The sequence below is a fragment of the Gymnoscopelus microlampas genome (genome assembly GCF_963454915.1).
Source record: "Gymnoscopelus microlampas genome assembly, chromosome: 14".
In the NCBI taxonomy this organism is placed as follows: Eukaryota; Metazoa; Chordata; class Actinopteri; order Myctophiformes; family Myctophidae; genus Gymnoscopelus; species Gymnoscopelus microlampas.
In genome coordinates, this window is record NC_139951.1 from 14,686,399 (window position 1) to 14,704,179 (window position 17,781).

At 38.2% G+C, this 17,781-nt stretch overlaps 1 protein-coding gene across 1 annotated transcript; it reads right to left on the reverse strand.

Annotated features, from left to right (window-relative positions):
- Window positions 1-13,293: 13,293 nt before the first annotated feature.
- Window positions 13,294-17,385, reverse strand: LOC311060425 (uncharacterized protein). Its single transcript, XM_084078604.1, has 5 exons — window positions 17,287-17,385; window positions 16,455-16,618; window positions 14,694-15,632; window positions 14,458-14,518; window positions 13,294-14,114 (listed from the first exon to the last, which is right to left on the reverse strand). The coding sequence occupies exons 2-5, from the start codon at window positions 16,600-16,602 to the stop codon at window positions 14,051-14,053; spliced, it is 1,212 nt and encodes a 403-aa protein (XP_083934730.1). The 5' UTR covers window positions 16,603-16,618; window positions 17,287-17,385; the 3' UTR covers window positions 13,294-14,050.
- Window positions 17,386-17,781: the final 396 nt, after the last annotated feature.

Sequence of the window (17,781 nt, forward strand, 5' to 3'; positions counted from 1 at the left end):
GTTTAAAGATTAAAGTCTGTTTTGAGTTTGTTTTTCCTAATTAGCAGAATAATTAACTAAATTGAAACCTTGTTTGAAATGAAAAATTAAATAAGAACCACATTAATTCTTATTTGTTTGCTTATTTAGGCGACACAAACGTTTATGGAGTAATCAACCTCTCTGACTATGAAAATGGTACAGTATATACTTTTTAAAGATCCAATTAAATAGTCTTAATCTCAAATAATTTAAATGAGAGTTCAATAATGTTCAGTGAATAATCAATCAAAACATTTGTTCAATTTGAATTATATTTGCTTTTTTTGTTTGTTTGTTTTTCAAATTACAAATTGTTCCGTACACGTAATAGAGCGTCGCAGTTCCCGCCCACTTCCAGTTGCCGGAAGTAAATACTCAATGCATTTTTCCCATTGACTTTTCCGAAAATATTTATATAAATTAATTTAAGCCCAGAATCAAGCTATCCAGGATCCTGGTGAATCATGACCATAAAACGTTTGATTCTGTGAAAAAAACTTTTTTGAAAACGGCAAAACAAAGGGTATTTATTAAACATAGTATATCATATCATTAAATATAAAATTTAAAAAATCACAGAAAAAAAGGTTTTATGGTCATGATTCACCAGAATCCTGGATGGCTTGATTCTAGGCTTAAATTCATTGATATAAATATTTTTTGAAAAGTCAATGGGAAAAATGCATTGAGTATTTACTTCCGGCACCCGGATTCTGCGCAACTGCGATGCTCTATAGCCGAATGGTTTCTCTCTCTCTTGGTCCTATCTTCTGCTAGACCCTTTAAGGATCACAGTTGACCTTTCTCTATTTGGGACGACTTGTATCAAATACCAAAAGATAAACTGCGGCCCCAAAAGGGGAGACAGCACAAACGAGCAAAACAATAGAGCACCGAAGTCTGACATCACTGCCACTAGAGGCCGCTTTCCCCCTGGGTCACAGAGTTATTTATTCTATTGAAAATCCCCATAGAGAAATCTTATATCGCGTCTATAAGAACTGTGTTCCAAAATGTATCCAAAGAGTGAGAATTTTGTATTTTTCTTTATCCAAACACAGACGTTATCAATGTAACTCAATATCATAAACGACACAGAGTCACATACTTGAGAGAATCGCCCGGCTGATTTCTTTACTTTTAGAAAACTGTTCTTATATGACTAAGATTTCTCTATGGGGATTTTCAATAGAAAAAATACTTCCGTGACCCAGGGTTAGTGGGAGTGACTTCGGTACTCTATTATCATTGCTGTCTTCCGACTGACACAGTTGTTATTTTAGTGCCTGGCACCCATGTTGTTTAGATAACAAATGATGTTGCGCCTATTTATAGGCATGTTGGTCTTAAAATGGGGTGTAGTCTGACTCTATTGCAATCAGAATGCCATGAACCCATGGCATCCTGGCTTTCTTTATCTGTCTCAGTGGGCAGCAGTTGAGTTAACAGTCGTCAATACCCAGGCAAAACCGCATCGTCTCACGGTAATGTGTCTCGCATTACTAAAAGGCTACTGCTAGATGGTCCCACAATTGATTGGTTTGTGTCTCCTCCAATCCATCATCTAAATAACAATGGGCTTATAGCTTTCTCTTAAAGTGAAGGGGAGAAGACATGATAAGTTTAATTTATGTAACACCCAAAACACAAACATGACTAATTTGCGCCGGCTTTGTGACCAGATAATTAGCAAAATTCTCTCTCTCTCTCTCTCTCTCTCTCTCTCTCTCTCTCTCTCTCTCTCTCTCTCTCTCTCTCTCTCTCTCTCTCTCTCTCTCTCTCTCTCTCTCTCTCTCTCTCTCTCTCTCTCTCTCTCTATCAGACCAGGGAGCCAATCAGGGCTCAGCTACAGACCAGATGGCAACTGATGATGTGTACTGCCCACTGCAACACGGTCAGTCTTTGAACAATGTCATGTTCTAACGAGTTCTTCTGACAATGACAACTGGCTCTAATTTGATTCCATATTAATCTATAAGTTCCTTAAACAATGAATGTCCTTTTTGGAAATATATTAAAGTCTGTTCATTTTTTGTTTGTTTTGCCTAAATAACGTAATAATTAACTAAATTGAAACCATAAATAAAAATAAAATAAGCTTCTCATTAATGCTTATTTGTTTACCTTTAGGTGACACAAGTGTCTATGGAGTAATCAGCCACGCGGATGACTACGAAAATGGTACAGTAAACGTTTTAAAGATCAAATACAATTATTTGAATCTCTTTTTTTTTAGTTTATTTTTTTCGGCCTCAACTCAACTAAACTCAACTCAAACTTTATTTATAAAGCACATTTACAATGACCAGTGGTCAGCCAAAGTTTTGTACAAAGGGCCTGCTACTGTATGTTTTTAGTTTGATTCATAGATGTTGTTAAAAACAGAGCGGATTATTTTCACCAACATGATATGTTTTTGATCGCTTCCTACGAGTCTAGAGTCTAAATCCTTCTCTTCCCTCTAATTGTGTTACCCACTGCTTAGTAATTACTTCTTTAGTAACAGATATTGTTAATGTATTAATTAATAAAATGTATATCAACAGAACAGCTGTCATGATGAGAATTAATTAATTCAATCAAATCGGGTATTAAATTATGTAAAAAAAAAAAAAAAAGTGAAACTGTTCGACCAACTGTAGAAATATCTGTGATCTGTTGAGATGGAATGAAAACTGAACTCAATGAATGACAAAACTCTGACAATTGAATGAGAGATAAATACAGTTTTTCAAATTCCACAGTTAAGGAAAAGCAGTGGATAAAATGACTAAATATTATACTGCATGTTCAATGATAGATTATCCTGTTTTAAATTATATTATCACTTTGTTTCAGCTCCTTAGGCCATAGGACAACCCAACGCCACACACCTGGATAGTCAAATGTGACTAATATATACTGTCTAAGTGCAATGCAATATAAAGCTCCAGGATAATGTGTTTTACCATAAAGAAAAAAAAATCTGCATTAATTATACGTACTAGACCATACCCGGTGAAGGGCGCCCTTCACCATACCCGGTGAAGGGCGCGCGTCCCCTCGTATATATATAAAAATTTGCTATATAAAATAGCAAAATAGGCATGCTATTTTCTGTTGCCCTGCAGCAGGCTTGAGTATATTTTTTGATGGCATTTTACACCACTAACAACATTAATCAGAGAATCACACGTCTTTGTCACAACTCGTGTTTTGTCTTTTTTAACCAACACAGTACAAAGTACTGGACACACAGATGACACACAGGTCATAGATGACTCAGGTCATAAACCTGGAAATACAGGAAAATAAACATTGTATTACCATATATTCATAGCATATATGATTCACAATTAAACAGCAGGTAATGTAGCACAGTCTATCACAGTAGAACCGAAATAGCAGAAAATGACTACAATACCCATGAGGCATTCTGAACCATGAGCCAACAACGCGTCGCCCCAGCTACCATTAAGTTACAGTGTCCAAGTTACAATACACAAAATACACCAAAATAATACTTTTCAATGGACTACTTGGGTAGCACTGATAATATTAACCACAGTAAGGTTCATAAAGTGTGTTGATGAAACGTTTACATTGTTGATTAAGTCACGATGACGACGTTAGCATTAGCGTTAGCCGCATGCTAGCGCCAAACGGCCGTTAGCTTAGCATCACGCTAACGGCTCATATTAACTTGGTTTGGCTAATAAACATTAATCCCAACTAACGCCAACACAGTAATGGATGTAAACATACACAGACATGCTTTGGACATTATTATCAGGTTGCATGTTGGTGGTATGGGGTTCGTTTGGTTTGGCCTCGTTTTCATAGACCTCGTTGCTTGTTTCTCTCGCGAAACCTGTGGCCATGTTTCCCATTCAACCCGGAAAAAACCCCTACGTCCGCTGCCACTACTGCTCCCGGTTTGGCTACAATGGGAAACATGGCCACAGGCTGACTAAATAAGCGATTTAAACGGGTAGTTTCGCTGGCGACCTAAAATATTATGCAGCCGACCAAACCTTAAACATCCGTGCGGTTTAGAATCTACCATTAGTTTTGGGATACGATGTATACAAAAGGGTAAACAGCGGAGCCTTGGCGGACGTTCGCCCGATCCTGGAAGAGAACGACATAGAACCGTTCTTTATGGAGCTAATGTGCATCGTGTGTGGGGAAACAAATCTGGAGTGTTTACTTTCCACAGCAGAGAGTGGGCGGGGTCTATGGTGTAGAGTCGGCGTCGGTGTTGCCATGTCCGCCGATTGTAAGCGCTTTAGGGCCAATGTTGGTGTTATAGGGTTCGTTTGGTTTGGCCTCGTTTTCATAGACCTCGCTGCTTGTTTCTCTCGCGAAACCTGGCACACAACGACGCATGCGCAGTTTGATCGGAGACCCAAGACCCCATCCACCCACCCACCCACCGTCAGCTTACTAGAATTATAGTAGGATGTTCTTAAATCCAAATTTTGTTGTTTTTCATTTAAAGCTGCACTATGTAATTTTCCTCTTTTACCCCGGATTTGAACCCGTCTCTCTTGCGCAAGTGCTGACATCGTTTACGATTGAGCTAATGGAGCCTGCCTTGCTCAGGGATAAATTGAACCTTGATCTTCAGGTCAAAATTTGTGTAAACAGGATTGTGTCAAAGGTCATGTCTCACCTAGTCACAGGATCTAAATGTCTCAATAGAAGAGCAGGGAGACAAACAACAACCCCAATTATAGAAGTTATATTGTATTAACATACTCTACCATACAGATTGGACAAAATAAAAAAAGTTACATAGTGCTGCTTTAAGATGACAGAGTTGTAAACCAACATTGTTCCACCTGACTGTTAATCATCAAGTGTCACGTGTTGAGTTTCATGACAAGCTTAACTGTACATCCATTGCTGTTAATTATTTGTTATAAAGAAATTCTTTAAAAAAAACATATTTGCTTATCATTGCTTTTATTTTCATAATACCATTTGTTTCTTTCTTGAAGTTTCTTCATAATGTGTGATCCATACTTTCTGTTGTGTTCTATAGGTCCGATCTAGGACCTATTATATATTATAATACTTTTAAACCGGATAGGACGGATGAAATCAATGTACTGCATGATGTCGCCATTAAGAACTGGATGGCCAGCAACTTTCTACAACTAAATGCAGAACAAACTGAAGTCCTATATATTGCTCCAGATAAGATTGCTGCAAATGTTGCCAACTGTCTTTGGTCCCTGAACCCAAATGTGTGTTCAAATCTTAGAAACATTTGCATTATATTTGCTCAAGCTATACTTTTAGATAAGCACATTAACTCTGTGTCCCGTGCTTGTTTTGATCACCTTAAAAATATTGCTCAACTTTTAAAGATCTGTTGTTTCACACCCAGAGCTAGAAATGATTATACATTCGTGTCATCACGTGTGGATTATTGTAATTCTCTTTTCACCTGTCTCTCTAAAACATCTAGTCCAGAATGCTGCTGCCAGGCTACTGACCAGGTATAACCCCCATTCTGGCCTCCTTGAACTGGCTCCCAGTCAATTGTAGAATCCATTTCAAGGTTCTTGTAATCACATACAGAGCCCTCCATGGTCAGGCACCTGCATATTTATGTGACCTGCTCCACCCAAATGTTGGCAGTAGGTCTCTGAGATCCTCATCCCTACTGCCAGGTTGTCCCTCGTACGAGATTAAAGACTTGGTGATCGAGCTTTTGTGAGTTTCGCCCCTACTGTAGGTTATGGAATGATCTGCCCCTAGACCTAAGATCTGTGTCCTCTGTGGACATCTTTAAACGACTACTCACCTATTCAAACAGGCTATTCAAATAGCTCTTTGTGATTTCAGCTCTTTGTGTTGTGATATGTCTTGTATTGTGATTTCCTTTAACTCATATCCGTTGATTGTTTAAATGGCGATTGTTTTATTTTGTCTTTTGATTTTATTATTGATATTTTCTTCTGCTCTTAAACTTGTAAAGCACTCTGTGATTCAATGTCTGTGAAAGATGCTCTGCAAATAAAATATACTTACCTACTTACAGTATGTACTTTAATTGTTAGATTAGACACTCTGAGAAGCCAGAACAATTCTGTTTTCAATATTAAATACAGGCATCTTTTTTTACAATCCACTTAAAAAAAATATTTTAATTCAATAAATAAAATCCTTTTTACATCCAACACACAAGTTATTATGGATTCTTCATAAAATTAAGAGAGATGTACAGGAACAACTCACTCAGCAACGCTCAGCTTTTTGTACATAGACATGTTAGTGAAATTATAGGCCTACAGTACACCTACTAGCATAGAAAATAATGGCCATAATGTATTGGTTTTGACGCTCACACTGAGTGCATTTATGTAAAGATTTTCAATGGCAGAACCCTCAAGATTCAAGATCTCTCAAGATTGCTTTTTTCTTCTTCTGCAAGCAGCATCAGAAAAAAGCTGATCATGTTTCTCCTAAAGAGACAGTAAAAATTCATGAAAGAATAAATCAATAGTGCAAGAAATATCAAATATCAAAATATCAATCAAAATAAATAAATCCTAAAACGGAATCAATTCATGACAAAAAAACAAAACAAGCATAACCAGATAACAATAGAGTTCATCTCATCTAATGCATAGCACTTGTCTCATCATTAACTTAAAAGAGTTTAATAATGCTTGGTCAAACCCTCTCATGAAAATGAGTCAGGGAAAACACTTCACTTCTCACTTACACACTCACTTCTCTTTACTTCTCTCTTGGTACTTCCCTAATTAGAAACATACAATCTCCAGATCTCTGAATAGGTTTTCAGATGTACTGGTGGCTCTGTGACATCATTTTCTTAGCAGTTTTCAAATTTGGCAACAAATTATTCAACCACTTATTCCACACTGCCAGCTGGTGACAGATGATGGGACTTACTGCATTATTTCTGCCATTATTGTAATGTTTGTTGAGAACACTCATACAGAGGCTCCTTTGATTCTGTTCACACATTACATTAAAAATATGATATAATCTCTGCTTGTGTGTCTGTCCTTCTGTCCCCAAGCATTATCTGAGAAACGTCTGACTGATTAGCGTCAAACTTTAGAGGTAGGGTATGTGATTTTCTTTGGTTATAATAAGTATTAAATAGCTCTATATTCTGATAGTACTCAGGATTAAAAATGGGATTGGCTTTCAAAATAGACAATGGGGCTTTGCCCTCAATGCCCTCAATACCCAGGGCTGCCAACATTGGACTGTCAAAGCCACACCCCAAGCACCCCCACACCAATATATAACATTGCATTGTCAACATTGCAAAATAAACATTATACACTTTCACTGGAAAGGGTTTACAACAAAGCTTACAGTGTTTCTTATTAACTGTTCCACAGAAGTAACAGACTCTGACTGCATTACAATGATCAAAAACAGAGTCAACAGTAAGAAAATAAACATTCCCCCCCCCCCGCTTGGGGGACTCCCCAAGCAGGGGGTCTGGGGGTCCTCCCCCCGAAACGTTTTAACAGAGTAGTTGTAATTTCTGGTGAATTGTGTGAGTTTGATAACTTTATAAGGCTTGCTTTTCTAGCATTGGAAAATTATGGATACTATTATATCCATTGAAACGCTAAAAGTAGGCCTACCTGCTATCTACCAGTACCAATGTTATAATGATAATAATGACTACAGGATAGGTGGGCAGTAAACGGCACAGTCCCTGTGATTGTGACATCGTCCATGTACGGTATATAGATTTTCTATATTTATTGTATAGTTGTTTCAGTGTTGAATGTTTAATGGACCACAATGGAAACAAGCCTCTGGCTTTTTTTTCTTTGTTATATTGCCCGTATCCCGTATAGCCTACCTTTAAAAAAACCTCAATAAAGTATTCAATCCATCAATCCATCAATCCATCAATCCATCAATCAATCAAGCAATCAATTAAACGAACAAACAAACAATCAAACAAACAAACACTCCTTTGTGATTTGGTTCCTGCCTGTTTGGAAGAGCATAAAACACTGAACCCCCCAAAAACATATTTGTTAATAATTAAAATATTTAAACTTGGATGTAGTATACTGACCTGAAACCATAGCTATACCTACATATATATAAAGTCTGCCTTTTTTGGGATACATGGTTGAAATGGGCAGGCTTTGTACTTACTGGCTGGAAGGTACATTTATCTGTAATGCTTTTTTAGACCACAAGAGTGTGCTGTCTTACTTTAAGAGGCATGTAGGTTGTCCACGTTTGTTAAGCCATGCTGTAAATATTTTGATCACAGACCTGAGACCAATTCTAAAAACACCTTGTAAATCCTAACCTAAGTTTTGTGAAAAACTTCAAATTTGTATTTAAAAAACAAAATAGAAGAAGATAGAAAATGACTAATTCGAAAACAGATGCCGTTCCGGACTGAAAGGTATAACAACGTATAGGTTTAACAAATGGGTTAAACAATGACAGGGAGTGATATCATAGCAGATATCATTTAGTTTTTGTGGTATTTATCAGAATGATAAATTGGCTACTGATTCTTCTTTTCCTCTTATAAAACTTGCAGCTGGCGTCGTGCTTGGCTTGCATCAATTCAAAACTAATTTATTATCATAGTTTTAAGCAGCATCATGTCATATTCCAACATTGATACTTTTACATCTGTATCTCATGTATACAGCATAGCTACAAATTTGATTCTTCTGACCTCAACCAGATAACAGATGCTATTTTGGTTTTGTTTTAGGCTATAAGTATTACTTGAAACAAAGTCGTGGAGTGCACATTGCTCACTCAGCATCTAACTGCATCTTTTATAAGGCACTTTTAAAAAGGCAAAGTACAAAAGCATGCAAGTGACACTAACTTGTTTGATGTTTAAGATTTTGCATTTCCCATGAAAACAAACATGATTTTGATTTCATAATAACCAAGCCCTATCCTGATACAAAGTGGGCCCATAGGTTGTGATGCAATAAGTTGTGAGCTTGTAGATCATGCAAATACACACACACACACACACACACACACACACACACACACACACACACACACACACACACACACACACACACACACACACACACACACACACACACACACACACACACACACACACACACACGACAAATTAACAATAATGTCATATCTTATTCTGTTTTAAATCATGTATTTATTCAAGTCAGTGTAAAGGGATATGCGGCTTAATTGTGGTTTCGAGGTGCCGCAAATAACCAGTTAAGCTAAATGAAGTTAAGTTGTACTTTTATTATCCCCTTGGGGAAATTTGCCCTCTGCATTCAACCCATCCAAACTACTTACAGTAGGAGCACTAAGTAGCCACAGTACAGTAACCTTGGTCAAGGGCAATGGCAGGAATTATGTAACGATTTCCGAGAAGTTAGAGCACACCATGAAGACCTGACAGAAATGTCACACAGGAAAACCACACAGCACAGTGTTTCATACAGTATGTATGGGGCTCAACACGCAAGACTGAAGGTGTTGGCATATGTTCATTGTTCATCACATAGAGGAGGATATAAGCTACCTTAAATGTCTACATGTTGCTGTGGTTCTCAAACGTTTTCATGTCAAGGACCCCCAAACTGATATGTTTTTGGCAGCGGACCCCCATTTGAAAAGATGTTTGTGCCAGGGATCCCCATAGGAGAAGATTTGTATTAGAATGTTATATATTTTTTAAGATTCAAGATAAGTCAAACTGTTTAAAAAATAGCCGATCTACAAGCTCACATTAGCATTGCACTTTTGCAAACCCTGAGATTGAACCCAAAAGACTACTTAGGGCCTCACAGGGCTGCATTTCGATAATGAGACGCATGCATACGTTATTTTTGTTGATTAAAATTAAACTGTACATCTGCTAGTTGGATTAAGAGTGTAGACAATTAATTGAAGGAGCATACAATTATAGTCTATTGATTGGCATGTAGTTAAGTGTACAGCTCAGCAGCAACCACAGTAACTGCAGAGCTGAGCTTCTGATGACATCCTGTCTTACAGCCCACCTGACTCTCTGTGACCACATTGACACCCCACAAGCAGGCACACACACACACACACACACACACACACACACACACACACACACACACACACACACACACACACACACACACACACACACACACACACACACACACACACACACACACACCACAAAAGCAAGACTGTATTTACCAAATAAAAAATCTTGGCATAATCTTAATCAAAATCACTTTTTAATTATCTATGTATTCAAGTCAGTATAAAGGGATATGCGACTTACTTGTGCCACTCTAAAATGGAAAACACCACACGGCACACCCCATGGGTTTGAGGCTTAGCTGAAGTGCTGGAGCCAAAGTTAAGTTATACTTTTATTAACCCCTTGGGGAAATTTGTCCTCTGCATTTGAGACATCCTAACTATTTAGGAGCAGGCACAGTGCAGCGGAGTAGTTCTCAAAGTGGGGTCCAGGGACCCTCAGCGTTCCTTGATGGGGTTCCAAGTGGACCATTGTGCTGCGTTCACACTGGTAAATATTAAAGCTACAGCCTACCATTCACTTTCAATGGAAGCCAGCAACATGCAGGTACAAAGATACATGTGACGTTTGTAGCGACAAAAGCAACTTCAGCTACAAAGCTACAAAGCTAAAAAGCGACAGATATGCTGTGTAGCTTTGTATTCATCTTTTGTATCTGCTACTAGTGTGTGAACAAACAAAACAAAACAAACATGGGCAAATTCTCCTTCTACAGCACTGCCACCCAGGATTGGAATGGGCTAACACCCATCCCTCAAAAAAATGCAGTTCGCTGGGCTCATTTAAAAGAGCCTTAAAAAATCACCTTTCAGGAGGCCAAAAGAGGAGGTCGTACCATTTTCCCATTAGACAGCCGACCCCCCCCCCCCCCACTGTTCTTGTACATATCTTTCCCCCCTTTTTTTATTTCTTTTGTTGTACATAGTGTTATATATATATATATATATATATATATATATATATATATATATATATATATATATATATATATATATATATATATACATATATATATGTATATATACATATATATATGTATATATACATATATATATATATATTTGCCGTTTTTGCCACTATATATGTCTATGAATTGAATACCAAGGCCCTCATTGGAAACAAGTCCGCATGGACTTTTATGAACGGACCTGTTAGATAAAGTATTTTAAATGTAAATGTGTTGTTTTACATTTTTTGCCTAATAAAATATTCAATCAAAAAAACGTGGCATTACTGGTCTGTACAGTCTCAGACTTATGGGGTCCATTAAATGTAAAAGTTTGAGAAGCACTAGTGAAACACCCAGGCAGGGACAACTCCTGTTATAATCACAGTACCTCGGTTAGGAGTGCATACAGTAGGGTACGACCTCTAGAGTGAAACTTAGGTGAAGAATTCACCTAAGTTTCACACAGGAAAACCACTCTGCACATTGTTGCATAGGCCTACTATAAGCGCTCATCGTGTAAGTCACTTGGTTTCAGAGCGGTGACCTGCTGAAGGTGTTGGCTTGCCTTGCTTTATTGTTCACATGTAAGCCCGGGTGGAAACCGTGTACTTTTCAGGAAATGGAAAAAAAAAGTACCTGTGTTCCACTAAATGTAGTTATTTTTTGGTCACAAGCCCTTGTTAGTACTTTTCATTGGTTCAATATTTAAAACCCACAGGCAGCCGTGACCACTTTCACTTTCTTTTGTTTATACTTTGAGTCAAATTGAGTTCATTTTTAGTTAATTTAAGAAAAAAAATTGCATGTAAAGACATTTATATACATAGAAAGGGGATAAACTAAATATGAGAGAGAGAGAGAGAGAGAGAGAGAGAGAGAGAGAGAGAGAGAGAGAGAGAGAGAGAGAGAGAGAGTGAGAGTGAGAGAGAGAGAGGCACTTAGAGAGAGAGAGAGAGAGAGAGAGAGAGAGAGAGAGAGAGAGAGAGAGAGGGAGGGAGAGCGAGAGAGAGAGAGAGGCAGAGAGAGAGAGAGAGAGAGAGAGAGAGAGAGAGAGAGAGAGAGGAGAGAGAGGCAGAGAGAAAGAGAGAGAGAGAGAGAGAGAGAGAGAGAGAGAGAGAGAGAGAGAGAGAGAGAGAGAGAGGGGCAGAGAGCGAGAGAGAGAGAGAGAGAGAGAGAGAGAGAGAGAGAGAGGCAGAGAGAGAGAGAGAGAGGCAGTGAGAGAGAGAGAGAGAGAGAGAGAGAGAGAGAGAGAGAGAGAGAGAGAGAGAGAGAGAGAGAGAGAACCGGCGACCCTGTGGTTGCAAGGCATATGGTCTACCAATCAACCATTGGACCAACAGACCTGAACTGGTGAAAAGGGAGTTCACACAGATGACAGTTTCACGCAAATTGCTCAGAAATCCTGGGTTTAAATGTTTTTCAAACTGCTCAATATGGCGGAAAATCTAAGGGCAGAGCTTACTGGTCAACGTGATAGATGTGTTCCTCATGAGTCACGGCACATGTGTAAGCAAGTTTCACGGCTGTCGGCCAAACGAGGCATGACTTTCGCCTGTTTAAAGTTTGCATGTTCAAAAAATTGCTATAGCGCCCCCCTTTGACCAATTGGAGTAAGATTGGTTTCAGTGATACTTGGAATGACCCTTTACATTATTGCAAAGTTTCAAACAAATGTGAGTCTGCATGTATGTGTTAGGGGCAGATGAATAATTGTCATAAAACTGCAATATTCATTGGCTCTTAAAAGCTTCATTTTTTCACTTATGAAAAATCCGCTTCCCCAGTTCGTCGGCAGAGGTCCAAAGATCATGTGTAAAAAGTGTTGTGCAGATTGCTCAAAGATCCCAGGAGGAGATAGATTTTTTACTGTTTTTCATATAATTCAAAATGGTGGGAAATCTAAAGGTCAGAGGTCAAAAAGTCAGTGTATAAACTTTGCTAGCCATGAGGAGACGCATGTGTTTATCGAAGTTTCATGGCTGTAGGTCAAACAGATCATGAGTTGTACCTGTTCAAAGTTGGCATTTTCAATTGAGTGCTATAGTGCCACCTTTTGACGAAAGATTGTGAGATTTGTGAGATAGGCCTCGAACCCTTAATAATAATAATAAACTTTATTTGTATAGCACCTTTCATGACATGAAATGAAGCTCAAAGTGCTTTACAGATATCCAAATATAGTGTATTTGGATGCTAATACTTTTGTACTTTGACTTGAGTACAAAAGTAAAAGTCCTGTTGAATCAAGGACTTTAACTTGTAACAAAATATGTATACACTGTGGTATTGCTACTATTAATTAAAACTTCTTCCACCACTGGTGGGTTGTAAGACCTGTTATTATTAACCACATGAAGTCATAATACGTGAAAATTCAGCAGGCAAAGATATTTGGTGTCGAGGTGGAAAAAGGAGAGGACCAAGTGCAGACCTCTGAGGTACCCCGATCAGCAAAGTGTTTAAAGCGGTAAAAATGACTTTTGATATTTGTGTTCAAAGTAAAAAATACAGCTTTGAAATTAGGCATGATGTCTGTAATGCACACCAATGACATAACAGGAAAGATCATTGTTAACAGGTTTGAGAGAGCAGATAAGAGATGCTAACGGGTAGGCTTAGGGTTACTACAGAATTATGTAATATGATATTCATGTTTTAGTATACTTGCTTGTTATAACTGTATTCTGTATGGTATGTTCTTTAAAAATAAACATTTCATATACAAATCAACAACAAATTTCACTCAAATATTGATTTGAAATGTCATGGGCATGGCATAATATTAATGATCACATATGTATAGTATGGATGGATTACTTTACTCAGTCTTCTTGCTGATTACAACTTTATAATGGTTATGAGATAAAAGAAGCCCACTCAAACTGAAAGATGATTACATCATTCTTGGCACACCATCTACTTTTTTTTTTTTTTTCATTCTTGCTTGCAAGGTGTCTCTATCAGAATCAGAATCAACTTTATTGACACATCACAGGTTTACAGGCGCAAACGGTGGGTGAAATGTGTTTTTCACTGATAGCTGCTCAGTGGCAATCCCGTAAGTCCCACCGAGGACGAGGCCTCAACCGGCTTAGCCTGAAATATCTCCTGTTTTAAACAAAATGTAATGAATTACCATTAATTTGTCAGCATATATCTTCCCCCATATTTCTATCTCTGATAACTGTTCTGAAAAGATGCACAGTTTACACAGATTTCTATTGATAAGCAGACAGACATCTTGGGGGCCATCTGAGTGATTGCAAAGAAATAAATAGCAAATAAATGAATGTTTGGGTGAACAACAAAGGGTTGTTTATCCGTTGCACATTTTGTGGTTTTAATTATATAAGTTTGTTCAAAGACTCTACTGTCAATGCATGGCATAGTCTCTAGGCTTAGTAACATAATGTGGACTCTGTGCTACAAAGTGTTAAGGTATTGTACTTACACCCAGGCATGAGACTTCACAAAGCAGGCAATATCATCACTGATGTCATCGTCAGTGAAGGCTACAGGGGTGGGGGGAAAAAACAGGCTTAAATATGCAAACCTAAACCTGCTACCAATTTAAAGAACTTTTGACAATGAAAATGAATCTTTTAAAATCATGCAATGCATTATTCAGAATGATTTCCACAGATCGAACCGATTAAGACAAAGGTTTAGAGGGGCCTGTAGACTCACCACTGCAGTCTGTTTTGCAGATGTTCTTACCGTACCGGTAGCCTGAGTTACAGTGGAGGGCATCGTTCAGTTGGAAAGCTCCATAGAAACCAATGGACCAGCGTCCACCGCGCCTTATCCAGGGTCTTATTATATTATACCAGGGTCCTCTTCGCTTTATCGACCTCTTCTTCCTGCTACCACCTTCCTCTGTGTTTTCCTCATTCACATCATCCACATCATCATCACCAGCCTCATCTGCATCATCACCACCACCATCCTCTTCATCATCAACACCACCATCCTCCTCTACCTCACTATCATCATTCTGTTCATCAGGAGCACCGTCGTCCTCTTCATCACTACCGGTATTCTCCTCTACCTCACTATGACCATTCTCTTCATCGGTAGCAGCGTCCTCTTCATCACTAACGGCATTCTCCTCTACCTCACTATCACCATTCTCTTCATCAGGAGCGCCATCCTCTTCATCACTACCGGCTGTTGGCGCTCTTGTTCCTATGACTGCTCGTCTTGGCTGAAGTTGAGTGGTTTGTGATCCGATGGTCGGACTTGTTTCAACCACTACGGTTGGTGGTCTTGTTCCTGTGACTGCGGGTGGCGTTGGGTTAGGCCGGTTTGTTCCTGTGACTGCGAGTGGCGTTGGGTCAGGCTGGTCGGTAGTTGTGGTTATTGGTAGGGTAGTCGTGTTTGTTGGTAGGGTAGTCGTGGTTGTTGCTAGGGTAGTCGTGGTTGTTGCTAGGGTAGTCGTGGTTGTTGGTAGGGTAGCCGTGGTTGTTGGTGGTAGGGTTAAGCTTAGCATCATCTTCTTCTCCAGTTTCTGCAGGCTCCTCCTCATCCTCTTCCTTGGTAGGGTAGTCTTGTTTGGAGGTCTGCCAAATACTCTCACATGGCTAGTATCTAAACGTGTGTCGCTTCTCCACTCCACTTCAGTGATAACTGCACCAAGCCATCCAGAATCAAAGACGGTAGGAAGGGGGGAACACAAAGCAGGAAAGACAAAATACATTATAAAATCGTTACATCTTTATATATGATCTCTGACAGATCACTTTTGAAATATAGGGATATACTGGGTAACACTTGCTCATAAGGAACCCGTAATTAACGCTTGATATATGATTACTTAATACATTATTTAAGCGTTAATTAAGCATTAATTAAGCATTAATTAAGCATTAATTCATCATGAATTTATGTATTAAAAAACTGCTTAACTAATGATTAACTAATGATGTTAATTCATTATTTATTACAAGGAATTAATGCTTAATTAATGCTTAATTAACGCTAAATGAACACTTAAATCATGTATTAAGTAACTTTTCTTCACTAATGATTAACTAATGCTGTTAATTAATGATGATTACAAGGAGTTTATGTTAAATCGATGCTTAATTAATGCTTAATTAATGCTTAATTAATGCTTAAATAATGTATTAAGTAATCATAAATTAAGCATTAATTTCGGGTACCTTATGAGCAAGTGTTACCATATACGGTATAGTACTGTATATTCTCAATACTGAATGAAGTGGTTGATAGAATGTCCTAATCATCTAAAACTCTAATGAATAATAACCAATATATTATATCCAACACAAAACATCAGGAGGTGCTAATTCATTTACCAGAGCGCATAACTTAACCTAATTTGTAAGTTAACTTCACTTTTCCTGCCTACGTATGTCCAGCTATTCCAGAGAGTTGAGCTGGTGACTTTCAGTATATTATGTCAAACACACCACCATAAGATCTCACCTCTAGTCAAATAGTATATGGGTCTACGATGTAGAACAATTGCATCTCCAAGTTTTTCCTTCAGCTCACAGATGGAGACTTTCCGTCCCTCAGACAGGCTGGGAACTAGGACCACTACAGCCAACACCACCAGTAGCTGCAGCTTCATGTTGGCTACAAGTTCTCTGGAGAAAGTGAAAAGATATAATTGTCCATAACCATCAGTGGTGGAAAAAGTACTCACATTTTTTACTTAAGTAAAAGTATGAATACTGCAATGTAGAAATTCTCTGTTACAAGTAAAAGTCCAGACTTGGAATTCAAAATGTACTTGAATAAAAGTACAAAAGTATTGGCATCAAAATGTACTTGAGTACAGTACTTAAGTACATGTACTTAGTTACTTTACACCACTGATAACCATGCATACAAGAACACTTAAAAATAATGTCAAACATTTTTAAAACAACAGTAGGCCTATAAAGGAAACAATAGTAATACGATTTAAAGTTTTAACAATCAATCAATCAATCAATCAATCAATCTTTCCCCTGATAGTTTTACTTTAGTTTTCTTGCTGCAGTATCCACCATTGTTCCTTTCTATGAGCTCAAGGTCCATTTTCAATCAGATGAGTTTTCTTTTACGGTATTGTTGTTCTTCACTATTTTACTTAGTACTTTGAAATTGCACAAATGTATTCATTACTGATTATATTTCTCTGTATATCTCTTCTACCCCCCACCCCCCAAACACAAGGCACTCAATTTACACACACATTTTTTTTGCACTCAAACAACCACGATGGAAAAAGGGCATTTTTTGTGACACCATCCTTAATACGAAACCTTACCACTTGTAGAGCTAATCCCTCTGTGTGTAGGGTTGTAGGTTGCGCTGACCTGTGACCTGTTTTCTCATAAAGCGTAATGATAAGGTTGTAGATCAGCAGTCCTAATCTGACACTTGATAAATAAGCGCCCTGAATTTATAGTTTCAAAGGATCCTTATTTGTTCATATTCTGTTTGCATAAAGGAGTGGCAGCGGTGTACAGGACGCTACTGTGACATTGCGTGATCTTTTATTCAAAATCATGCCAAGCTGTTTGTAGATTTCTCATCATCTTTCAACACCATTCAACCCCGCCTGTTTGTGGATGAACTCTGTAAACAACTTTGGTGTTGACTCTAGTTGTGTTGATTGGATCCTCTCCAATAGACACGTAGAGTCAGGTTTGCCATGTGAAGGAGGTGATGTGTTAAGAAGCACAACAGTTTGCATTTTAGGGCTCATTATTTTACTCAAGTTTACCTTCATCACCGCCCTTTTTGACTTCTTAAGAGGTTT

Coding starts and splice junctions, on each gene's coding strand:
- LOC311060425 (XM_084078604.1), bottom strand. CDS start 16,602: ATGAAGCTGCAGCTACTGGTGGTGTTGGCTGTAGTGGTCCTAGTTCCC. Junction 14,519..14,693: donor CTGCAAAACAGACTGCAGTG/GTGAGTCTACAG, acceptor CCACCCCTGTAG/CCTTCACTGACGATGACATC. Junction 14,115..14,457: donor GTGAAGTCTCATGCCTGGGT/GTAAGTACAATA, acceptor TGTTTAAAACAG/GAGATATTTCAGGCTAAGCC.